The sequence below is a fragment of the Xyrauchen texanus genome, unplaced genomic scaffold (genome assembly GCF_025860055.1).
Source record: "Xyrauchen texanus isolate HMW12.3.18 unplaced genomic scaffold, RBS_HiC_50CHRs HiC_scaffold_239, whole genome shotgun sequence".
Taxonomy (NCBI): domain Eukaryota; kingdom Metazoa; phylum Chordata; class Actinopteri; order Cypriniformes; family Catostomidae; genus Xyrauchen; species Xyrauchen texanus.
In genome coordinates, this window is record NW_026266207.1 from 382 (window position 1) to 19,028 (window position 18,647).

Sequence of the window (18,647 nt, forward strand, 5' to 3'; positions counted from 1 at the left end):
GACGGACACTCTGACACAGTTAATGAAGTCCGCTTGGAATATAAATTAACAACTTTTTTCAGGCTGAAGAAACAATGAGTGAAGACATGTTCATTTATCACATTGCATTGTGGGATCTGTTCTCTTGTCATTTTAGCTTTTAATGTGCTGTGTATTCATTTGATGTGGGTCGCTCAGTTCTGCCTGCTTTATTAATAACTCTCATAAAAGCTGCGGCTGAAAATACAAAAGTTCATCACATTAAACTTAAAAAAAAACTAATTGTGACGCTAAACGCTAACTTGTTCTTTGTGTAATAGACACACAACACTGAACACTGTGACTCTTACGTGTGTGTGTGTGTGTGTGTGTGTGTGTGTGAGCGCGTATTTATCACTTTGTGGGGACCAAATGTCCCCATAAGGATAGTAAAACCCGAAATTTTGGACCTTGTGGGGACATTTTGTCGGTCCCCTATGAGGAAAACAGCTTATAAATCATACTAAATTATGTTTTTTGAAAATGTAAAAATGCAGAAAGTTTTCTGTGAGGGTTAGGTTTAGGGGTAGGGTTAGGTTTAAGGGATAGAATATAAAGTTTGTACAGTATAAAAACCATTATGTGTATGGAAAGTCCCCATAAAACATGGAAACACAACATGTGTGTGTGTGTGTGAGTGTGTGAGTGTGTGTGTGTGTGTGTGAGTGTGTGTGTGTGTGAGTGTGTGTATGTGTGTGTGTGTGTGAGCGCGTATTTATCACTTTGTGGGGACCAAATGTCCCCATAAGGATAGTAAAACCCAAAAATTTTGACCTTGTGGGGACATTTTGTCGGTCCCCATGAGGAAAACAGCTTATAAATCATACTGAATTATGTTTTTTGAAAATGTAAAAATGCAGAAAGTTTTCTGTGAGGGTTAGGTTTAGGGGTAGCGTTAGGGTTTAGGGATAGAATATAAAGTTTGTACAGTATAAAAACCATTATGTCTATGGAAAGTCCCCATAAAACATGGAAACACAACGTGTGTGTGTGTGTGTGTGTGTGTGTGTGTGTGAGTGTGTGTGAGTGTGTGTGTGTAAGCGTGTATTTATCACTTTGTGGGGACCAAATGTCCCCATAAGGATAGTAAAACCCGAAATGTTTGACCTTGTGGGGACATTTTGTCGGTCCCCATGAGGAAAACAGCTTATAAATCACACTAAATTATGTTTTTTGAAAATGTAAAAATGCAGAAAGTTTTCTGTGAGGGTTAGGTTTAGGGGTAGGGTTAGGTTTAGGGGATAGAATATAAAGTTTGTACAGTATAAAAACCATTATGTCTATGGAAAGTCCCCATAAAACATGGAAACACAACTGTGTGTGTGTGTGTGTGTGTGTGTGTGAGTGTATGTGTGTGTATTAATTAAAATATTTCCATAATGTCTGAAATGACATATAATCACACACACACACACACACACACACACACACACACACACACACACACACACACACACACACACACACACACACATGTAGCGTAATGGACGAGAGAGAAATAGACTTCACAGAAATGGTAAATTGCAGACAATTTTCTGGAGTTGTTTGTGTATTCTTGTATTGGACTCATCAAACTGAAATAGTTTATTGATCATAAATGTTGCTCTATTTTCACAGGATTCAATTATGAGACTTTTGACTTGTGAATGCTCATTTGACACACTCAGTCAGTTTTATGTGTGTGGCTCAATTAAGATGATATTTACGGATATTTTGCTCTCAGAAAGCGCTTTGATGGTCAGTAATTTGAAGTCGTGATGGCTGTCCAATCAGAGAGCTTATTTTAGACGCTCGGGTAAATTGTGTTTGTTTGTGCTGTTGTGAGTGTAATGAGTGTCGCTCTATTCTCAGAGCTTGTTTTCTGACATTCATTTGCACGCTCTGATCTTTCATTACGATGTGTATCGTCCGCCTACACGCCCTAAAAATACCGCTTGCTTGATCAACAGCCGGTCATCTGAAGATTATTCTGTGTGTGTTCTTATTACAGCTTCTGATGGAGTGTTTGTGAAGCTACACACACTTGTGTTAGAAGAGATCTGTAGGACGTCCTTCAGTGCTTCATCACACAGGAACAGTGAGGCAAACTCACACCCCACACAGGTGAACAAGACTTCAGTCGTGGGGTGCAACCGCTGATGTTCTAGTATTTGACACACATATGTGATATGAACACTAACATCTTGATCTGAATGAATCCCTTTATTTGCAAACTCTCCTCATAATCTGACTCTCGGCTGTGTTCTGGATGTTTCTGCAGCAGCATGTGATCACGGTCTGCACCAGTATCTCTCGATGCTTTGCCGCTGGGAGGAACACATCCAAATTCACTGGGCAGGTAGAAATGTCTCAGAGTCCGGTACAATATCTCAACGTCTTTTAAATCCTTTCGCTCACTGTGTACTGACGACACATCCGATATAGACAGTTATTGATACCTGAGCTGTATCTCTGTCTGCTCTAAAAGTAAAACCTTTGATTTCACAGACGGAGTTTGTGATACTATGAGCTGTACCTCGGATCTCGTCCACTTTGTTGTTTATTGAACTCAAATTTGTGCAGATTATAGATGGAAGCGTTGCCAAGTGTACTTTACTCACACCTCTCCTGCCCCGAATCTTTCTCCGCTCTGGTCTACACAACTCCTGGGGAATATGATCTAGTGTGTCTCTCACACACACACACACACACACACACACACACATACCTACTTAACCACAAAATGAGGTCGTATGACAGAATACCCTAACTTTGGGGACACCCCTTTCTAGAGGGTCTAGAGACAAAAGAAAAACATGACTGCACTTCAGGAGATGCTCTCATTACAAATATCACTTGATATTTTCAATAAAACCTTTCCTTAAAGACCTGACAAATTACCTTCACTTTAGGGACAGTATTTTTTATGTCACTTTTAGGGACATACACAAACTCTGATCAAGTCAAACTTTTAGGACTTTGTGGTGATACACAAACTCTGATCAAGTCAAACTTTTAGGACTTGATAATTAAATAATATTAGAGGGTGAAAATGCTACAAAAAATTTATTCCAAGTAGGCAGAAACATGCTTCAATGCAAAGTTCTCATATTGACAAGAAATGTACAAGCCAGCACAGAGATATCATTGTTAGAAAGTAAAATATCAGTTTCTTCATGGTTGAGGATTAGACAACTGAATTTTTATTTGGACTTTTGAGATGCCACAATTAGACAGGCAAGCCACAATTCTTATCACTATTAACTTGAATTGCTGTATAACCTTAAGAAAAAAAAAATGATTTGAACCAAATTCAGCAGTGAGAACCAATATTGCAACCAACTGATGATGTCATCGTGCTTGAATCAGCAAAAACTTATGTGCTAGTTATTTTACTTCTAAGTGCATCCCCAAGTACAGGTTGCTGTGTCACTCATGTGACTCATGCCACAGATCTATTGACACCGAACTCCAACCACCTCCTGCAGGTAGTGCTGATGTCATGGTTGGGAGGATTACTTTGAAATGTATTCCACTACAGATTACAGAATACAGGCTGGAAAATGTAATTTGTAACATGTACCATTAGATTACTCAAGGTCAGTAATTTATTCAAAATACTTTGGATTACTTCAGCACTGGTAGATTTTTTTTCACTTGTTTTGACTATAAAAACTCAAAATACACATGTTAAAAATACATTCTCTGAAAAACTGAAATATCTTATGCAGTGTTGTTTCTAAAACAAGATCACATTTATATGGATAAATATTCCTTCCATCTGAAAGCACTGAATATTAAAAGAAACAAATGACAATAAAATGCAAATTAATCTCTTTGATCTACAAAGTGGAAAACTAATATTACTAATATTTTGTATTTTAAATACGTAATCCCATTACATGTATTCCGTTTCTCCCCAAACCTGTCCGCATGACACATTAACAACTTTTCATGCCATCCTAAACTGCCAGTGTAAAAGCCCTCAAAACCGACACTATAGCGGACTCCAGCGTTACACACACACTCCACTTAATAGACATTTCGAGGACTCAGACGTTACACACACTCCACTTAATAGACACTTCGAGGACTCAGGCGTTACACACACTCCACTTAATAGACATTTCGAGGACTCAGACGTTACACACACTCCACTTAATAGACATTTCGAGGACTCAGGCGTTACACACACTCCACTTAATAGACACTTCGAGGACTCAGGCGTTACACACACTCCACTTAATAGACATTTCGAGGACTCAGACGTTACACACACTCCACTTAATGTCACTTCGAGGACTCGGACGTTACACACACTCCAATTAATAGACACTTCGAGGACTCAGGCGTTACACACACTCCACTTAATAGACACTTGAGGACTCAGGCGTTACACACTCCACTTAATAGACATTTCGAGGACTCAGACGTTACACACACTCCACTTAATGTCACTCGGGGACTCGGACGTTACACACACTCCAATTAATAGACACTTCGAGGACTCAGACGTTACACACACTCCAATTAATAGACACTCGAGGACTCAGGCGTTACACACACTCCACTTAATGTCACTCGAGGACTCAGGCGTTACACACACTCCAATTAATAGACACTTCGAGGACTCAGACGTTACACACACTCCAATTAATAGACACTTCGAGGACTCAGGCGTTACACACACTCCAATTAATAGACACTCGAGGACTCGGACGTTACACACACTCCAATTAATAGACACTTCGAGGACTCAGGCGTTACACACACTCCAATTAATAGACACTTCGAGGACTCAGGCGTTACACACACTCCACTTAATGTCGCCGAGGACTCGGGACGTTACACACACTCCAATTAATAGACGCTTCGAGGACTCAGGCGTTACACACACTCCAATTAATAGACACTTCGAGGACTCAGGCGTTACACACACTCCACTTAATGTCACCGAGGACTCAGGCGTTACACACACTCCACTTAATAGACACTCGAGGACTCAGGCGTTACACACACTCCACTTAATAGACATTTCGAGGACTCAGACGTTACACACACTCCACTTAATGTCACTTCGAGGACTCGGACGTTACACACACTCCAATTAATAGACGCCGAGGGACTCAGGCGTTACACACACTCAATTAATAGACACTTCGAGGGACTCAGGCGTTACACACACTCCACTTAATGTCACTCGAGGACTCAGGCGTTACACACACTCCAATTAATAGACACTTCGAGGACTCAGACGTTACACACACTCCAATTAATAGACACTTCTAGGACTCAGGCGTTACACACTCCACTTAATGTCGCTCGAGGACTCAGGCGTTACACACACTCCACTTAATAGACACTTCGAGGACTCAGGCGTTACACACACTCCACTTAATAGACACTTCTAGGACTCAGGCGTTACACACACTCCAATTAATAGACACTTCGAGGACTCAGGCGTTACACACACTCCACTTAATAGACTCTTCTAGGACTCAGGCGTTACACACACTCCAATTAATAGACACTTTGAGGACTCCGACGTTAACAAACTGCGTCTTGAATGACTCTTTGGGGACTCTGATACTGATATACAAACAATTGAGGATAGAAAAACACACCACACTGTATTGTACTAGCAAACTTTTTAAATTGACTTTGCAATATATAACATTGACAGGATGTTGCAAAGAATATTACATGCAAATGCACTGCATGCACAATCATTCTCTTAATCCTAAGAAATGCCAAGATGTTGAAAGAGCAGTGAACACATTGTAGAAGATAAAATATAATATATAAACGAGATCGAGAACCTTGGCCTAAACAATTAACTATATCTTCATTCCTCCCTCTTTTCCTCTACTTCACTTTCACTCCTCCCTCTTTTTGTCTACTTCACTTTCACTCCTCCCTCTTTTGTCTACTTCACTTTCACTCCTCCCTCTTTTCCTCTACTTCACTTTCACTCCATCTTTTCCTCTACTTCACTTTCACTCCTCCCTCTTTTCCTCTACTTCACTTTCACTCCTCCCTCTTTTCGTCTACTTCACTTTCACTCCTCCCTCTTTTAGTCTACTTCACTTTCACTCCTCCCTCTTTTCGTCTACTTCACTATCACTCCTCCCTCTTTTTGTCTACTTCACTTTCACTCCTCCCTCTTTTGTCTACTTCACTTTCACTCCTCCCTCTTTTCCTCTACTTCACTTTCACGCCTCCCTCTTTTCCTCTACTTCACTTTCACTCCTCCCTCTTTTCCTCTACTTCACTTTCCGCCTCCCTCTTTTCCTCTACTTCACTTTCACGCCTCCATCTTTTCCTCTACTTCACTTTCACTCCTCCCTCTTTTCGTCTACTTCACTTTCACTCCTCCCTCTTTTCCTCTACTTCACTTTCACGCCTCCATCTTTTCCTCTACTTCACTTTCACTCCTCCCTCTTTTCGTCTACTTCACTTTCCTCCTCCCTCTTTTCGTCTACTTCACTTTCACTCCTCCCTCTTTTCCTCTACTTCACTTTCACTCCTCCCTCTTTTCGTCTACTTCACTTTCACTCCTCCCTCTTTTCCTCTACTTCACTTTCACTCCTCCCTCTTTTCCTCTACTTCACTTTCACGCCTCCCTCTTTTCGTCTACTTCACTTTCCTCCTCCCTCTTTTCCTCTACTTCACTTTCCTCCTCCCTCTTTTTGTCTACTTCACTTTCACTCCTCCCTCTTTTGTCTACTTCACTTTCACTCCTCCCTCTTTTGTCTACTTCACTTTCCTCCTCCCTCTTTTCATCTACTTCACTTTCACTCCTCCCTCTTTTCCGTCTACTTCACTTTCACTCCTCCCTCTTTTCCAGTCTACTTCACTTTCCTCCTCCCTCTTCATCCCTTTCACTTCTACTTTTAACAACTGTTTTTCAAGAGAAATGAAAAAGTGTTAAACACATAGTGGTGAACAGCTTATGAAACAAAATTCAAAAAAGTGCTGAATATTGAAAAGTCATTTTACTTCTACACGGCTACAAAGCACCCTTTTTTTGAGAGTTGTGATCCTGTTTTAGCATCATAGTTTTTCAGGCCAGTCCATGTTACGCTCCTTCAAAGCCTCTGGCTCTGCTTCAATGCATCTTTCACAGTCTTGCTTACCAGGAACTTTGCATGTCTTGATGAACCTCATCATGTGCCTTTCTATTGCTTTTACCTCAATGTCCTCCCATTTTCTTTTTGGAGCCTTTAAAGAACCTGAAAAAATAAGGAAATAAAGTTTTAAATCAGAACCAATCATGACATATTGTAATCTGTAGATTATTAGAAAATGTGAAAAGCCCTCAGATGCTTATTGCTCAGGGATGCCAACTGCTTACATTTCAGGAAAATTCCCAGCTTTGAAACCAAAATCAGTCACCTACATGATGTGTGTTTGAAAGAGTTTGTGTCAGTGAGGATGGGGCCCAAATGGCCAATGGCAGTTAGTAATATTTGTGCTATTCTTTGACGATCTGACAGGAGTGCAGTTTTCGATAAACAGCTGAGAATAAGGTGAGGCTGCCTATGATCACATAATAGTATTAACACAATAATATTAATCTTCTGCTAAAGGTGCTGTTTCTCTCCTGGTAATGTTGTAATTAAAAACGACAAACAAAATTATCACGTTACCGTATGGGATTAATTAGTAAATTGTTCTTAATCGTGAGTAATGCATTTTACCGTTGTGTTCTGATGTCCCAGTGTGTATACTGGGAGGACTTTTATAATGAGCGTCTATGTTGTGTGGCTAGATGGCGCCACCAATCCAATGTTACTTTCAGTTTTTCCTGCCTTTCCACAGGTGTGAATGTGGGTTAATACACACAAGGTTTTTTAATAATACTCTTTTACAAGTGGTGTATGCTTTTTTGAAACACTAAGTTTGAGTCATTGCAGTTTATATTGGTTATAATGATGCAAGTTCCTTGTGGCAATTCAGCGAGCATATGTTAACCGCTATTTACCCTTTCATTTGCATAATAGTGCACATATTCATGAACGTGGCTGTATGGTTGCTGTGCAAAACCAAAAAAGAAAGCTATATACTTCCAACTGATTAATATTGTGGAGGATGAGTGTTAAAGAGATTTAATGCCCATTTTAGGACTGCATAATACATTTAATTTATTGATATATCAAGGGCTTGCAAAAATTACATTATTTTAATACTTTAACTTTCATGATGACTTTTTCTTACACAATTCCCACATTGAATGAAGTCACAACAATTGGATCAAAAAATTAAAATAGACTCATTCAGAATATCCACAATATGCTGAAATTAACTATATTCATTTATTTTACAAAGCAAATACAAATAATTGCATTTTGATATCAATCGTAAATGGCATAAATAAATACAGTCAGGTCCATAAATATTGGGACATGGACACAATTCGAATCTGTTTGGCTCTATACACCACCACAATGGATTTGAAATGAAGCGAACAAGATGTGCTTTAACTGCAGACTTTCAGCTTTAATCTGAGGGTATTTATCAGGTGAGCGGTTGTAGGAATTACAACAGTGTGCATATGTGCCTCCCACTTTTTGAGGGACCAAAAGTAATGGGACAGATTAACAATCATAAATCAAACTTTCACTTTTTAATACTTGGTTGCAAATCCTTTGCAGTCAATTACAGCCTGAAGTCTGGAGCGCATAGACATCACCAGGCGGCTGGGTTTCATCCCTGGTGATGCTCTGCCAGGCCTCTACTGCAACTGTCTTCAGTTCCTGCTTGTTCTTGGGGCATTTTCCCTTCAGTTTTGTCTTCAGCAAGTGAAATGCATGCTCAATCGGATTCAGGTCAGGTGACTGACTTGGCCATTGCATAACACTCCACTTCTTTCCTTGAAAAACTCTTTGGTTGCTTTTGCAGATGCGCTTCTGGTCATTGTCCATCTGTACTGTGAAGCGCCCGTCCAATGAGTTCTGAAGCATTTGGCTGAATATGAGCAGATAATATTGCCGAAACACTTCAGAATTCATCCTGCTGCTTTTTCAGCAGTCACATCGTCAATAAATACAAGAGAACCAGTTCCATTGGCAGCCATACATGCCGACGCCATGACACTACCACCACCATGCTTCACTGATGAGGTGGTATGCTTTGAATCATGAGCAGTTCCTTTCCTTCTCCATACTCTTCTCTTCCCATCACTCTGGTACAAGTTGTTCTTTGTCTCATCTGTCCATAGGATGTTGTTCCAGAACTGTGAAGGCTTTTTTAGATGTTGTTTGCAAACTCTAATCTGGCCTTCCTGTTTTTGAGGCTCACCAATGGTTTACATCTTGTGGTGAACCCTCTGTATTCACTCTGGTGAAGTCTTCTCTTGATTGTTGACTTTGACACACATACACATACCTCCTGGAGAGTGTTCTTGATCTGGCCAACTGTTGTGAAGGGTGTTTTCTTCACCAGGGAAAGAATTCTTCGGTCATCCACCACAGTTGTTTTCCGTGGTCTTCCGGGTCTTTTGGTGTTGCTGAGCTCACGGTGTGTTCTTTCTTTTTAAGAATATTCCAAACAGTTGATTTGGCCACACCTAATGTTTTTGCTATCTCTCTGATGGGTTTGTTTTGATTTTTCAGCCTAATGATGGCTTGCTTCACTGATAGTGACAGCTCTTTGGCTCTTATAGTGAGGAGTTGACAGCAACAGATTCCAAATGCAAATAGCACACTTGAAATTAACTCTGGACCTTTTATCTGCTCCTTGTAAATGGGATAATGAGGAATAACACACACCTGGCCATGGAACAGCTGAGTAGCCAATTGTCCCATTACTTTTGGTCCCTTAAAAAGTGGGAGGCACATATACAAACTGTAGTAATTCCTACACCGTTCACCTGATTTGGATGTAAATACCCTCAAATTAAAGCTGAAAGTCTGCAGTTAAAGCACATCTTGTTCGTTTCATTTCAAATCCATTGTGGTGGTGTATAGAGCCAAAACGATTTGAATTGTGTCGATGTCCCAATATTTATGGACCTGAATGTATATTGTAAGTGACCTGCATGCAATTTGGAACAAAAGACAACTTTGTGATCTCTGGGATAGATCGTAAATACTGTAGGCACCAATGCTCTTTTTGGGGAAACACAGCCCTGATCTTTCCCATTATACATTTTAAAATTAATTTCAATTTAAAAGGTAAAATTTTAGCACTTTCAAAATCAGTGATTATTCATGATTAATGATGTAAAATTATGTGATTCATCACGATTAAAACTTTTAATTGACCGACAGCACTAGTTGTAATAAAAAACACAAGATTGTGTCATATTCTTATAAACAGCATTGTTTTATACTATGCATATGTTCTGTGATTAATGAATACAATTGTAATTACATAAAAAAAGATGTGTGAAAATATAGAAGCGAACAAAAGCCAGCAAAACAGCTGAAACCTTACTGAATGTACATTTAAATCATTTACTTTCTTTTAAACTTGCAGTCTATTTTCTCTAAAGAAAGCCCAGAGGCATACCCCAAGATATAAAACAACCTTTTTACTTCCGAACTGGCCTCCCTGATTGTTGTCTTTAGTTAATATAAAAGTAATTCTTGGTGATTAAATGATTGGTTAAAACTTTGCTTACTTTGATCCTTTTGTGATCCAGACAGTTGAGCCGTCTCTTCTGGGGATGCTGACTGAGATGGGTCGCTGCAATCCTCCTCATCACTTGACATATCATTAACGAGGGGTTCAAATTGTTCTAAAAGAAAGCATTGATGAATGAAAATATAATATCATCATAGCATCATACTTTCAAATGTAATTTTTTTTCTTACATTTTCTGTCAAAAAACTTGCATAGACAAAAATATTAGCATAGACATGCAAGCATGCTCATACCATTTGGGTCAATTTCAATCTCATCAAGCGTCTTTCCTTTGAAGTCTGAGAGTGTTCCCTTTTCCATTGCTAACAAGACCTTGCTCATCTTTGCCAGCTGCAGCGTCCCCTCGGTAAGCGGTAATATTGTCTGTGGATTCTGATATCATGACCGAGGAAATCAGCCAATTGATCTGCTTCGTTCTCATCAAGGTTCAAGATTTTTGACATGGTTGCTATGTGTTTCCTCAGCTTAGTTGATGACAGTGCTTCTGGATTCTTTATGCCACATTCCTGAGCAGCTCTGTAAATGCACTCTCCTCCTCGGTATGCAGGCATTGCTCCTGATCTGGCAAACAGAAAAGGATTCTCAGCTGGGACTTCACAAACCTCACGTGTTTCAACAAGCAGCTCCATGGCAGAAACCATTGAAGGCTTGAGAAGCACAGGAACCTTTCTCCCTCGTTTACCACGGATCTCAACTTCGGGTGAAGTGCAGACACAACTTTCTCTCGAACTCCGAAAGACAGATCAGCTAGGTCTTCATGTAGCTCAGAAGAATCCCTGCTTTTAAAAGCTGCCAAAAGCATTCGTGATACCTCACCTTCTCTTCTTCTGTTGAACAGGATGACTTGCGTCAATGTGACCTTAGCAAGAGCTGAATAGCTTTTTTGCCGATGGGCAGTTTCTGAGCTTGCTTAGGAACTGTTTGTGTTTCTTTTCCAGATGTGCATGCAGAACTTTGACATCTTGAGTGAAAGGAATGATCTGAGGCGTGTTCCACTTGGCTTCTTTTAAAGTAGTTAAAGCACCAGCAGAAATGTATTCGTTCCATCTTGCCTGGTGTATTTTTCTGAAGTCTCGAGCACACTCAGCACGTTGATGGTCTCCGTACATCATGGCATTGCTCTCAACAATACTACAGATCTTGTTTAAAGAATGACCAAGTTTGAGAGCTAGAGAGGGAATCTTGGTAGCAGTTTTTCTCTTCATCATAGCCAGATACAACTTTAACAGCTGAAATGACTTGTTTGAAATTTGCTGGAATGATGAAGTCCACCATAGATCTTAGCCGAGTAATCTTCCTTGCTTCAAGAAGAAGTCTGCCAACTTCTCTCATCTTCTGTCTGATGTAGTCATGTTTATTAACATCAGATCCCATCCTATTAAACATGTGCTCCCCCAGTTGCATGATGCAGCAGTCAGAGTGAACAACACGGGAAACTTCATCATAGTTCATAATGGAAAGTATATTCTTTAAACCTTTGCTCACTTCTAAACCAACTGGAGTTTTCAGAGCCAGAGTGATCGGACTCTTTTCCTGCCCTTGGATTCATCATCTTTAGGTTTCAGAGGACAGTTCTTTAAATGTTTCCAAAGGCTACGCTTGTTGTAAAGCCCTTGGCAGTAAACACAGTGAATGAAATCCTTGGCTTTTTTGCTCTCTTTTGGACGGTAGCAGGCAACCATCTCTCCATGTCCATTTCTTGCCACATCTGTGTTGTGGGCAAAGTTGCCCTTTTTCTAAGGAGGTTTAACTGGATTCGCCTCTCTTTAGAATGTTTTGGAAACATAACTGCCTTTGCAACGTCCACTTCATTGCGATGGACAGATTCAAGGTGTCTTGCCATTTTTGAAAAAGGCTTAGAGCAATAAAGACAATACTGCTTCTTATATGACTTGCGATCCTGCACAGGTGATGGCATTGATTGAATAAAAGACCTATCTTCAGAAGAGGGGTCTGTCTCTTTGGTTTTGCATTGCACTTTAGCATTTGGTGATGGTGTTGTCACGCCTGTGTCTGATGAACTGCTTGTATCTTTATAGCTTTGTGAAAAAGGTGAAGTTGGATTTTTCAGAGAACTTTTGACCATACCTTTTCAGAAGTCTTTTCATTAGCTTCATCTAAGCTACTTTCAACCATGCTATATCCAGAAGCACTATCATCTGATTCGTCTGAGCTGCTCTTGGGTACATAGTCAACATCGCTGTAGTCTGTAACATCTGAATCACTGAGGGCTTTCCATGAGTACTGAAAAGAGAACAACACATGATGAAAATAAGGATGTACAATTTCAGTAAGTTTCAGTGCTCAAATAAGGGGAGTGAACTTTTAAATAAGATAAGGTGTTAGTAGTCTATGGGCATTATGTGGTTTCTGTAAATCTAATTAGCATTGTACTGTGGTTACTTAAGTGTAATGACAAGCAAGACACTCTTTCAGGTTATCATACAAGCATTAAAAATGCTGCATAGCATGTCACGTACCTCTCACATAATTTCTCTAATAATCTAAAATGCCCTTCTTTGGAGAGTAATATGTGATTGGAATTTGAGTGCACAAAAATTTTTATCAAATAATTATGGTTGGACATTTATGTAATAATAGTGACTTATCTTAATAGAGATATTAAGACTGGGTGGCCGTTTCATCTCCACCATATACTGTATATATTTATATAGAAATAAAAGTGTCAACTGGTGGAGATTTTTTTATATTGTTAATATCATTGTATGTAAATATCTAATGCTTCACCTGGTTGCACTGACAGACAAACATGCAGAAAGATGAACACACAAAATGCGGGACAGCATTGAATTTGATCATTCGCAAGAGGAATGTATTTTATATAAAAATGTGCCGTTTTCTCATGTTCTCACTAGGGCTGGTTTATAGGATGATTTAATTGTATATCGATGAATAGAGCTGGGTAGTTTCCAAATATTTTAAACAGTATCCCATTTACCATGATTTTAAAACGTGCTAATCGAAAATTAAACAATTAAAATCATTTCGGATTTTAGAGACAGGCTGTGTCAATTTTCATTGCTCTGTTGATTGTCGACATGTTCTCTAAATAGAATCAGCGGATGACATCAGCGGATGATCACTTTTGCACTGATATTCCTGGCCAAATTGAGAACAGATACTAAGGATGTCTGCATACTATTTACATGTCACAGCAAGCATTGTCCTACATAAAGACATTGGAGTAAGCCATGTGGATGAATCTGCTTGTTTTAGGTGCTTATGCCTCAAGTTGGCTGGAGTTTGTTTTGTGGAATATTTCTTACAGGACATTGGAGTGAGTTTGACTGCACAAAGAACTGAATAGATGCTTTGTGCAGGTTCCGCTAGCGGCTGGAGCTTGTTTTGTGCAGGCCCAGACCTTCAAGACAATTAAGTGGATGAATCTACACTTTTTTTGTGTGTTTATTCCGCTTATGGGCTGGAGTTTGTTTTATAGATGATCTTCTGATGTGTAATTCTGTTTAAAAAAATTGTGTGGAAGCTTACCGGACTTGAGCAATCTGATGGCAAGTTTGTCGCTTAGGGACTATCGTGGGCGTACATGGACTGTTTGAGTTTAGAGGGATGGACACCAATTGGTGATGTTGTGCTGAGGGTTAATGCACATGTTTTTCTTTTTTTTGCTGGGGAAAGTTCGGGGTTGATTGTTGCACCAATGTGGAATGTGGTCTTTATAATTACATTTTTATCTAATTTCTCTACTATGTTAATGTCAAATACTAATATGAGTGGATTGTCACTCTCCACATGGAATGTGAATGGTTGGGACACCCCATAAAAAGAAGGAAGGTTATTTATTTTCTTAAAAGCGTAAGAAATAGGATATAGTGTTTCTTAAAGAAACACAAGTTTTCTGCAGGAAGCTGAACATTTTGGGAAGATATGGGATGGACATGTTTTCTTTAGTGCTGGCTCGAGTAAGAGCAGGAGTCATTACATTGATAAGTAAACATCTACAATTCAAATGTCTCCAACGGATTAAAGTTAAATTAGAGTCATTATTTTTTTTTTTGAAATTCAGGGGCAAAGGTTGATTTTGGCTAATATTTCTGCACATAACAATGTGCATTATAACAATATAATGTTGGGAGGAGACTTTAATCTATTGATGGATTCAGTCCTTGATCATAGTAAAGGAAAAGTGTGTAAGTCCCCTAGAGCAACATCTACGCTTCAGAGGATGTGTACAAATCTTGGTCTTACAGATATTTGGAGACTTTTGAACCCATATGGTAGGGTCTATACATTTGAATCCATATGGTAGGGACTATACATCTTAGTCTCTGATCACACTCTGGTGAGTTTAAAGGTGTTGCCACATACAGAGAGAAAAAAAAAAAGAATATAGTTGGTGTTTTAATGTTTCCTTTTGCAAAATTCTGAGTTCCAACTAATTTTAAAGTCGAAATCATTGTTTATATGGAGTCCAACTGGTCCTCATTATCTTCTGTGGGCGTGGCTTGTAGACACTTAAGGCATTTCTTAGGGGTCGGATCATACAGTATGCCTCATTCATCAAAAATCCAAAGCATGAGAACTCGTGGAGTTGGAGGGGAATATTAAAAGTGCCGAGGCAGAGCTGAAGCGCCAAATGTCGTCTGATGGCCTCAGAGAATTGACCGATTGAAATACAGATATAATACTATTTTGTCATACTTTGAGTCGGGGGACAAAGCAGGGAAGCTTTTGGCTAGATATATAAAGGAAAGAGTCTTTTCTACCATTCCCTCAATTAAATCTGCTGCTGGTGAAATATTTACCATTGATATTAATAATACTTTTAAAGAAATCTATCTTGATCTTTATAGTTCCATGTTTTAGTCTACTGATGAAGATATTAGAAATTTTGTGGAACCATTAGATCTCCCTAAACTGTTGACTGAGCAAACATTTTTTATTGATTCTGGAGATAAACTTGGAGGAGCTTGGCGAGGTAATTAAGCCCTTACCTACAGGCAAGGCTCTGGGGTCTAAATTCTATTTAACTGGTCTAAATCTGAAACTTTGGCTCTGACAGCATACTGCCCGTAAACAGCTTTTCATCTGACATCTTTCAGTGGCCCAAACAGGGCATTTAGTATTTGGGTATTTTATTCCCAGCAAATTTATGTGAATTTATGTTAATTTTGACCATTTAAAAAAAATTTGAGGGATGTGGGCAGGTGGGGTATGTTGGTTAATTGTATATGTTTTTAAGTCATCAAGTATTTTATTTGGACTGTTTGTTTATATGCGTGTCTGTTGTTATTTTATGTTTGACCACTGGAATGTATGTGTGGTTGCAGGTGGTGGGGGGTACATAAATGTTAAAAGTTGTTTAAATTGAGTTCTATTTCATTTTTAGGAGGCAGTAACTGCATTACCCAAGCATAAAACAAACACAAATTAATGTGCATGTACCAGAAGCTAAACTGGTATGGCGACATCCACAGATTGTCTACTAAATGTGTATACCCACCTCCCTTAATGAGACAGGCTCAGGTTCCTGTGATAAGCCATTCCCTGCGGTGGATGCAGCACAGGGCAAAGGTGATGAGGATTGCGGCACATTAAGTGGTGAATGTGATGGTGTATCAGATGTGCATACTTCAGTGGGTGACGGGGACAGCTGGAAAACATAATCAGAAGTAATATCATATGGACTAAATGAAAGGCTCAAAAGTACCAAAAAGCACCTGTAAAGAAATTGAGGTGTTAATTATTTGTGATGCGTCTGTGTTCATATATATTACTCACCGAGCAATCTTTTTGTGACAGCTGTTTAGTGACCTGATCATGCAATAGCTTGAGATGTTTCTTTTCACTCTCATTCCTCTCAGTCTCTGCTCTTTTAAAGCGATTATAACAATCTTCATGATGTTGTCGCAACTTTGACATTCTTGATTGAAACCGCTGCTGTAGATATAAAAGAGGTATTTAGCTTAAGCCAAGAGTAAAATATACATTGTCAATGTTAAAAACTGTGGCACCTAAAGACATTTAAGCATCACTGAGGTGAGCCAAAAGGTAAGATGTATGTTTTGTTAATTTAACGAAGTTGTTTTATTTTTAGTAAGCACTGCTCTGGTATAGTTGAGGGAAAAGTGAGGACAAGTCAAAGAAATTTGGTATCACTTCTCACTTGACTTGTTAACACTTACATTAAGCGTCGTGGAAGGGAAGAATGTGACCAGAAGTGAAGATTATCATAACTTTTTAATTCTGTTATTTTCTTATAAACATCATTAATTTAGCTTGGGAAGACATTAATGGCCGGACTGCAGTTGTGTCGATTACATTGGGACTATCAAAATTTGGTACCTGTTGACTTGCATTGTACGGACCTACAGAGCTGAGATATTCTTCTAAAAATCTTTATTTGTGTTCTGCTGAAGAAAGAAAGTCATATTCATCTGTGATGGCATGAATATAATGAAAGAATTGTTATTTTAGGGTAAACTACTCCTTTAAGAGTTAGTTATATTGTTTTAATGCATTGTAAAATCCGGCCTCTAAGCTTCAAAATTACCCATTTTGTCATTACAAGGAGTGAAGCAGAATTAAATGTACTTACCGATTTCTGTGGGCCCAAACTGCTGACTGATTTTACATCACTGGATTCTGTTGACGGTTCATTTAAAGACTGGAGAAATATGAGACCGCAAAACACATTAGCAATTAATGACAGGAAAAAGGCATCATATATTGCTGCTTATGAATTCTAGCATTTTCTTTATGGTACCTTGGCTCTCCACGGCCAGTCCGAAGTCGCCATAGTTGTAAGTGATTTCTTCACCTGGTAAAATGTCTCGTACAGCAAATAGACAAAGATGAGGCTTTTCTTCACTTCAACAGTTCTCATTTTGCAAGTTGGATTTTTGTGCTCATCGTTGACAAGTCTTCCCAGGGACTTGTCTTCCTTGGATGCATCCATACTATATAAACACACACACTTACCATTAAATGTATGCAAGACATATACAGAAGTGTTTTTCACATCTACAGTCTGTTTTATATTAAAGGCACAGTTCACTATAATTCTCTCATCATTTACTAGCCCTCATATGACTTTCTGTCTCCTGTGGTAATCATTTTTGACGTGTTTTGGTCCTTACAATGTAAGCCAATGGAGTCCAAAGCTTTCAAGCTCAAAAGGTTATAAAGGGAAAACATACAGCTGCTCAAAAAATTTAATATTGTGGAAAATTCATTCAAAAAGTGGAACTTTCTATATTCTAGATTCATTTCACATAAAAAATTATTGTTGCAATCTTGATGATTACTGCTTACAGCTCATAGAAATAAAAAATCCAGTATCTCAATATATTAGAATACAGAATTTATAATACAGAAATATCAACCTGAGAAGAGTTTTAATCAGCTAATTAACTCAAAACACCTGCAAAGGTTTCCCGAGCCTTTAATCTCCGTCTGGTTCAGTACACACAACCACAATCATGGGGAAGACTGGTGACTTGACAGTTGTCCAGACGACACTCATTGACATCCTCCACTAGGAGGGTAAGCCACAGAAGGTCATTGCTGAATGAGTGCTGTTCCATTCCAAGACCAGAGACAACGCCAGAACCGTCTTACCTGGGTTAAAGGAGAAGAACTGGACCGTTGCTCAGTGGAGAGGCCAGTGTGAAGTTTCCACAGTCAGTGATGATATGGGGTGCCATGTCATCTGCTGGTGTTGGTCCACTGTTTTCTCTCAGAGTCGAGAGTCAATTCAGCCGTCTACCAGGATATTTTAGAGCAATTCATGCTTCCATCTGCTGACAAGGTTTTTGGAGATGCTGATTTCCTTTTCCAGCAGGACTTGGCACCTGCCCACAGAGCCAGAACTACAAGTAACTGGTTTTCTAACAATGGTATTACTGTGCCCAACAATACAGACAAGCTGATGGCCGCTATCAAAGCATCCTGTGCTTCCAGAACACCTCGGCAGTGCCACAGACAGATTGCCTCCATGCCACGCCACATTGATGCAATAATTT

At 39.2% G+C, this 18,647-nt stretch overlaps 1 protein-coding gene across 1 annotated transcript; it reads right to left on the bottom strand.

The window, feature by feature from the left end:
• Nucleotides 1-2,198: 2,198 nt before the first annotated feature.
• LOC127641950 (uncharacterized) lies at nt 2,199-17,581 on the bottom strand (the record flags this gene model as incomplete). Its single annotated transcript, XM_052124719.1, has 9 exons — nt 17,390-17,581; nt 17,222-17,290; nt 16,405-16,563; nt 16,127-16,276; nt 12,733-12,888; nt 10,878-11,016; nt 10,622-10,738; nt 7,080-7,229; nt 2,199-2,421 (listed from the first exon to the last, which is right to left on the bottom strand). Coding segments are annotated over exons 1-9 (1,355 nt in total), but the record flags the coding sequence as incomplete, so codon positions are not given.
• Between the last annotated feature and the right edge of the window lie 1,066 nt (nt 17,582-18,647).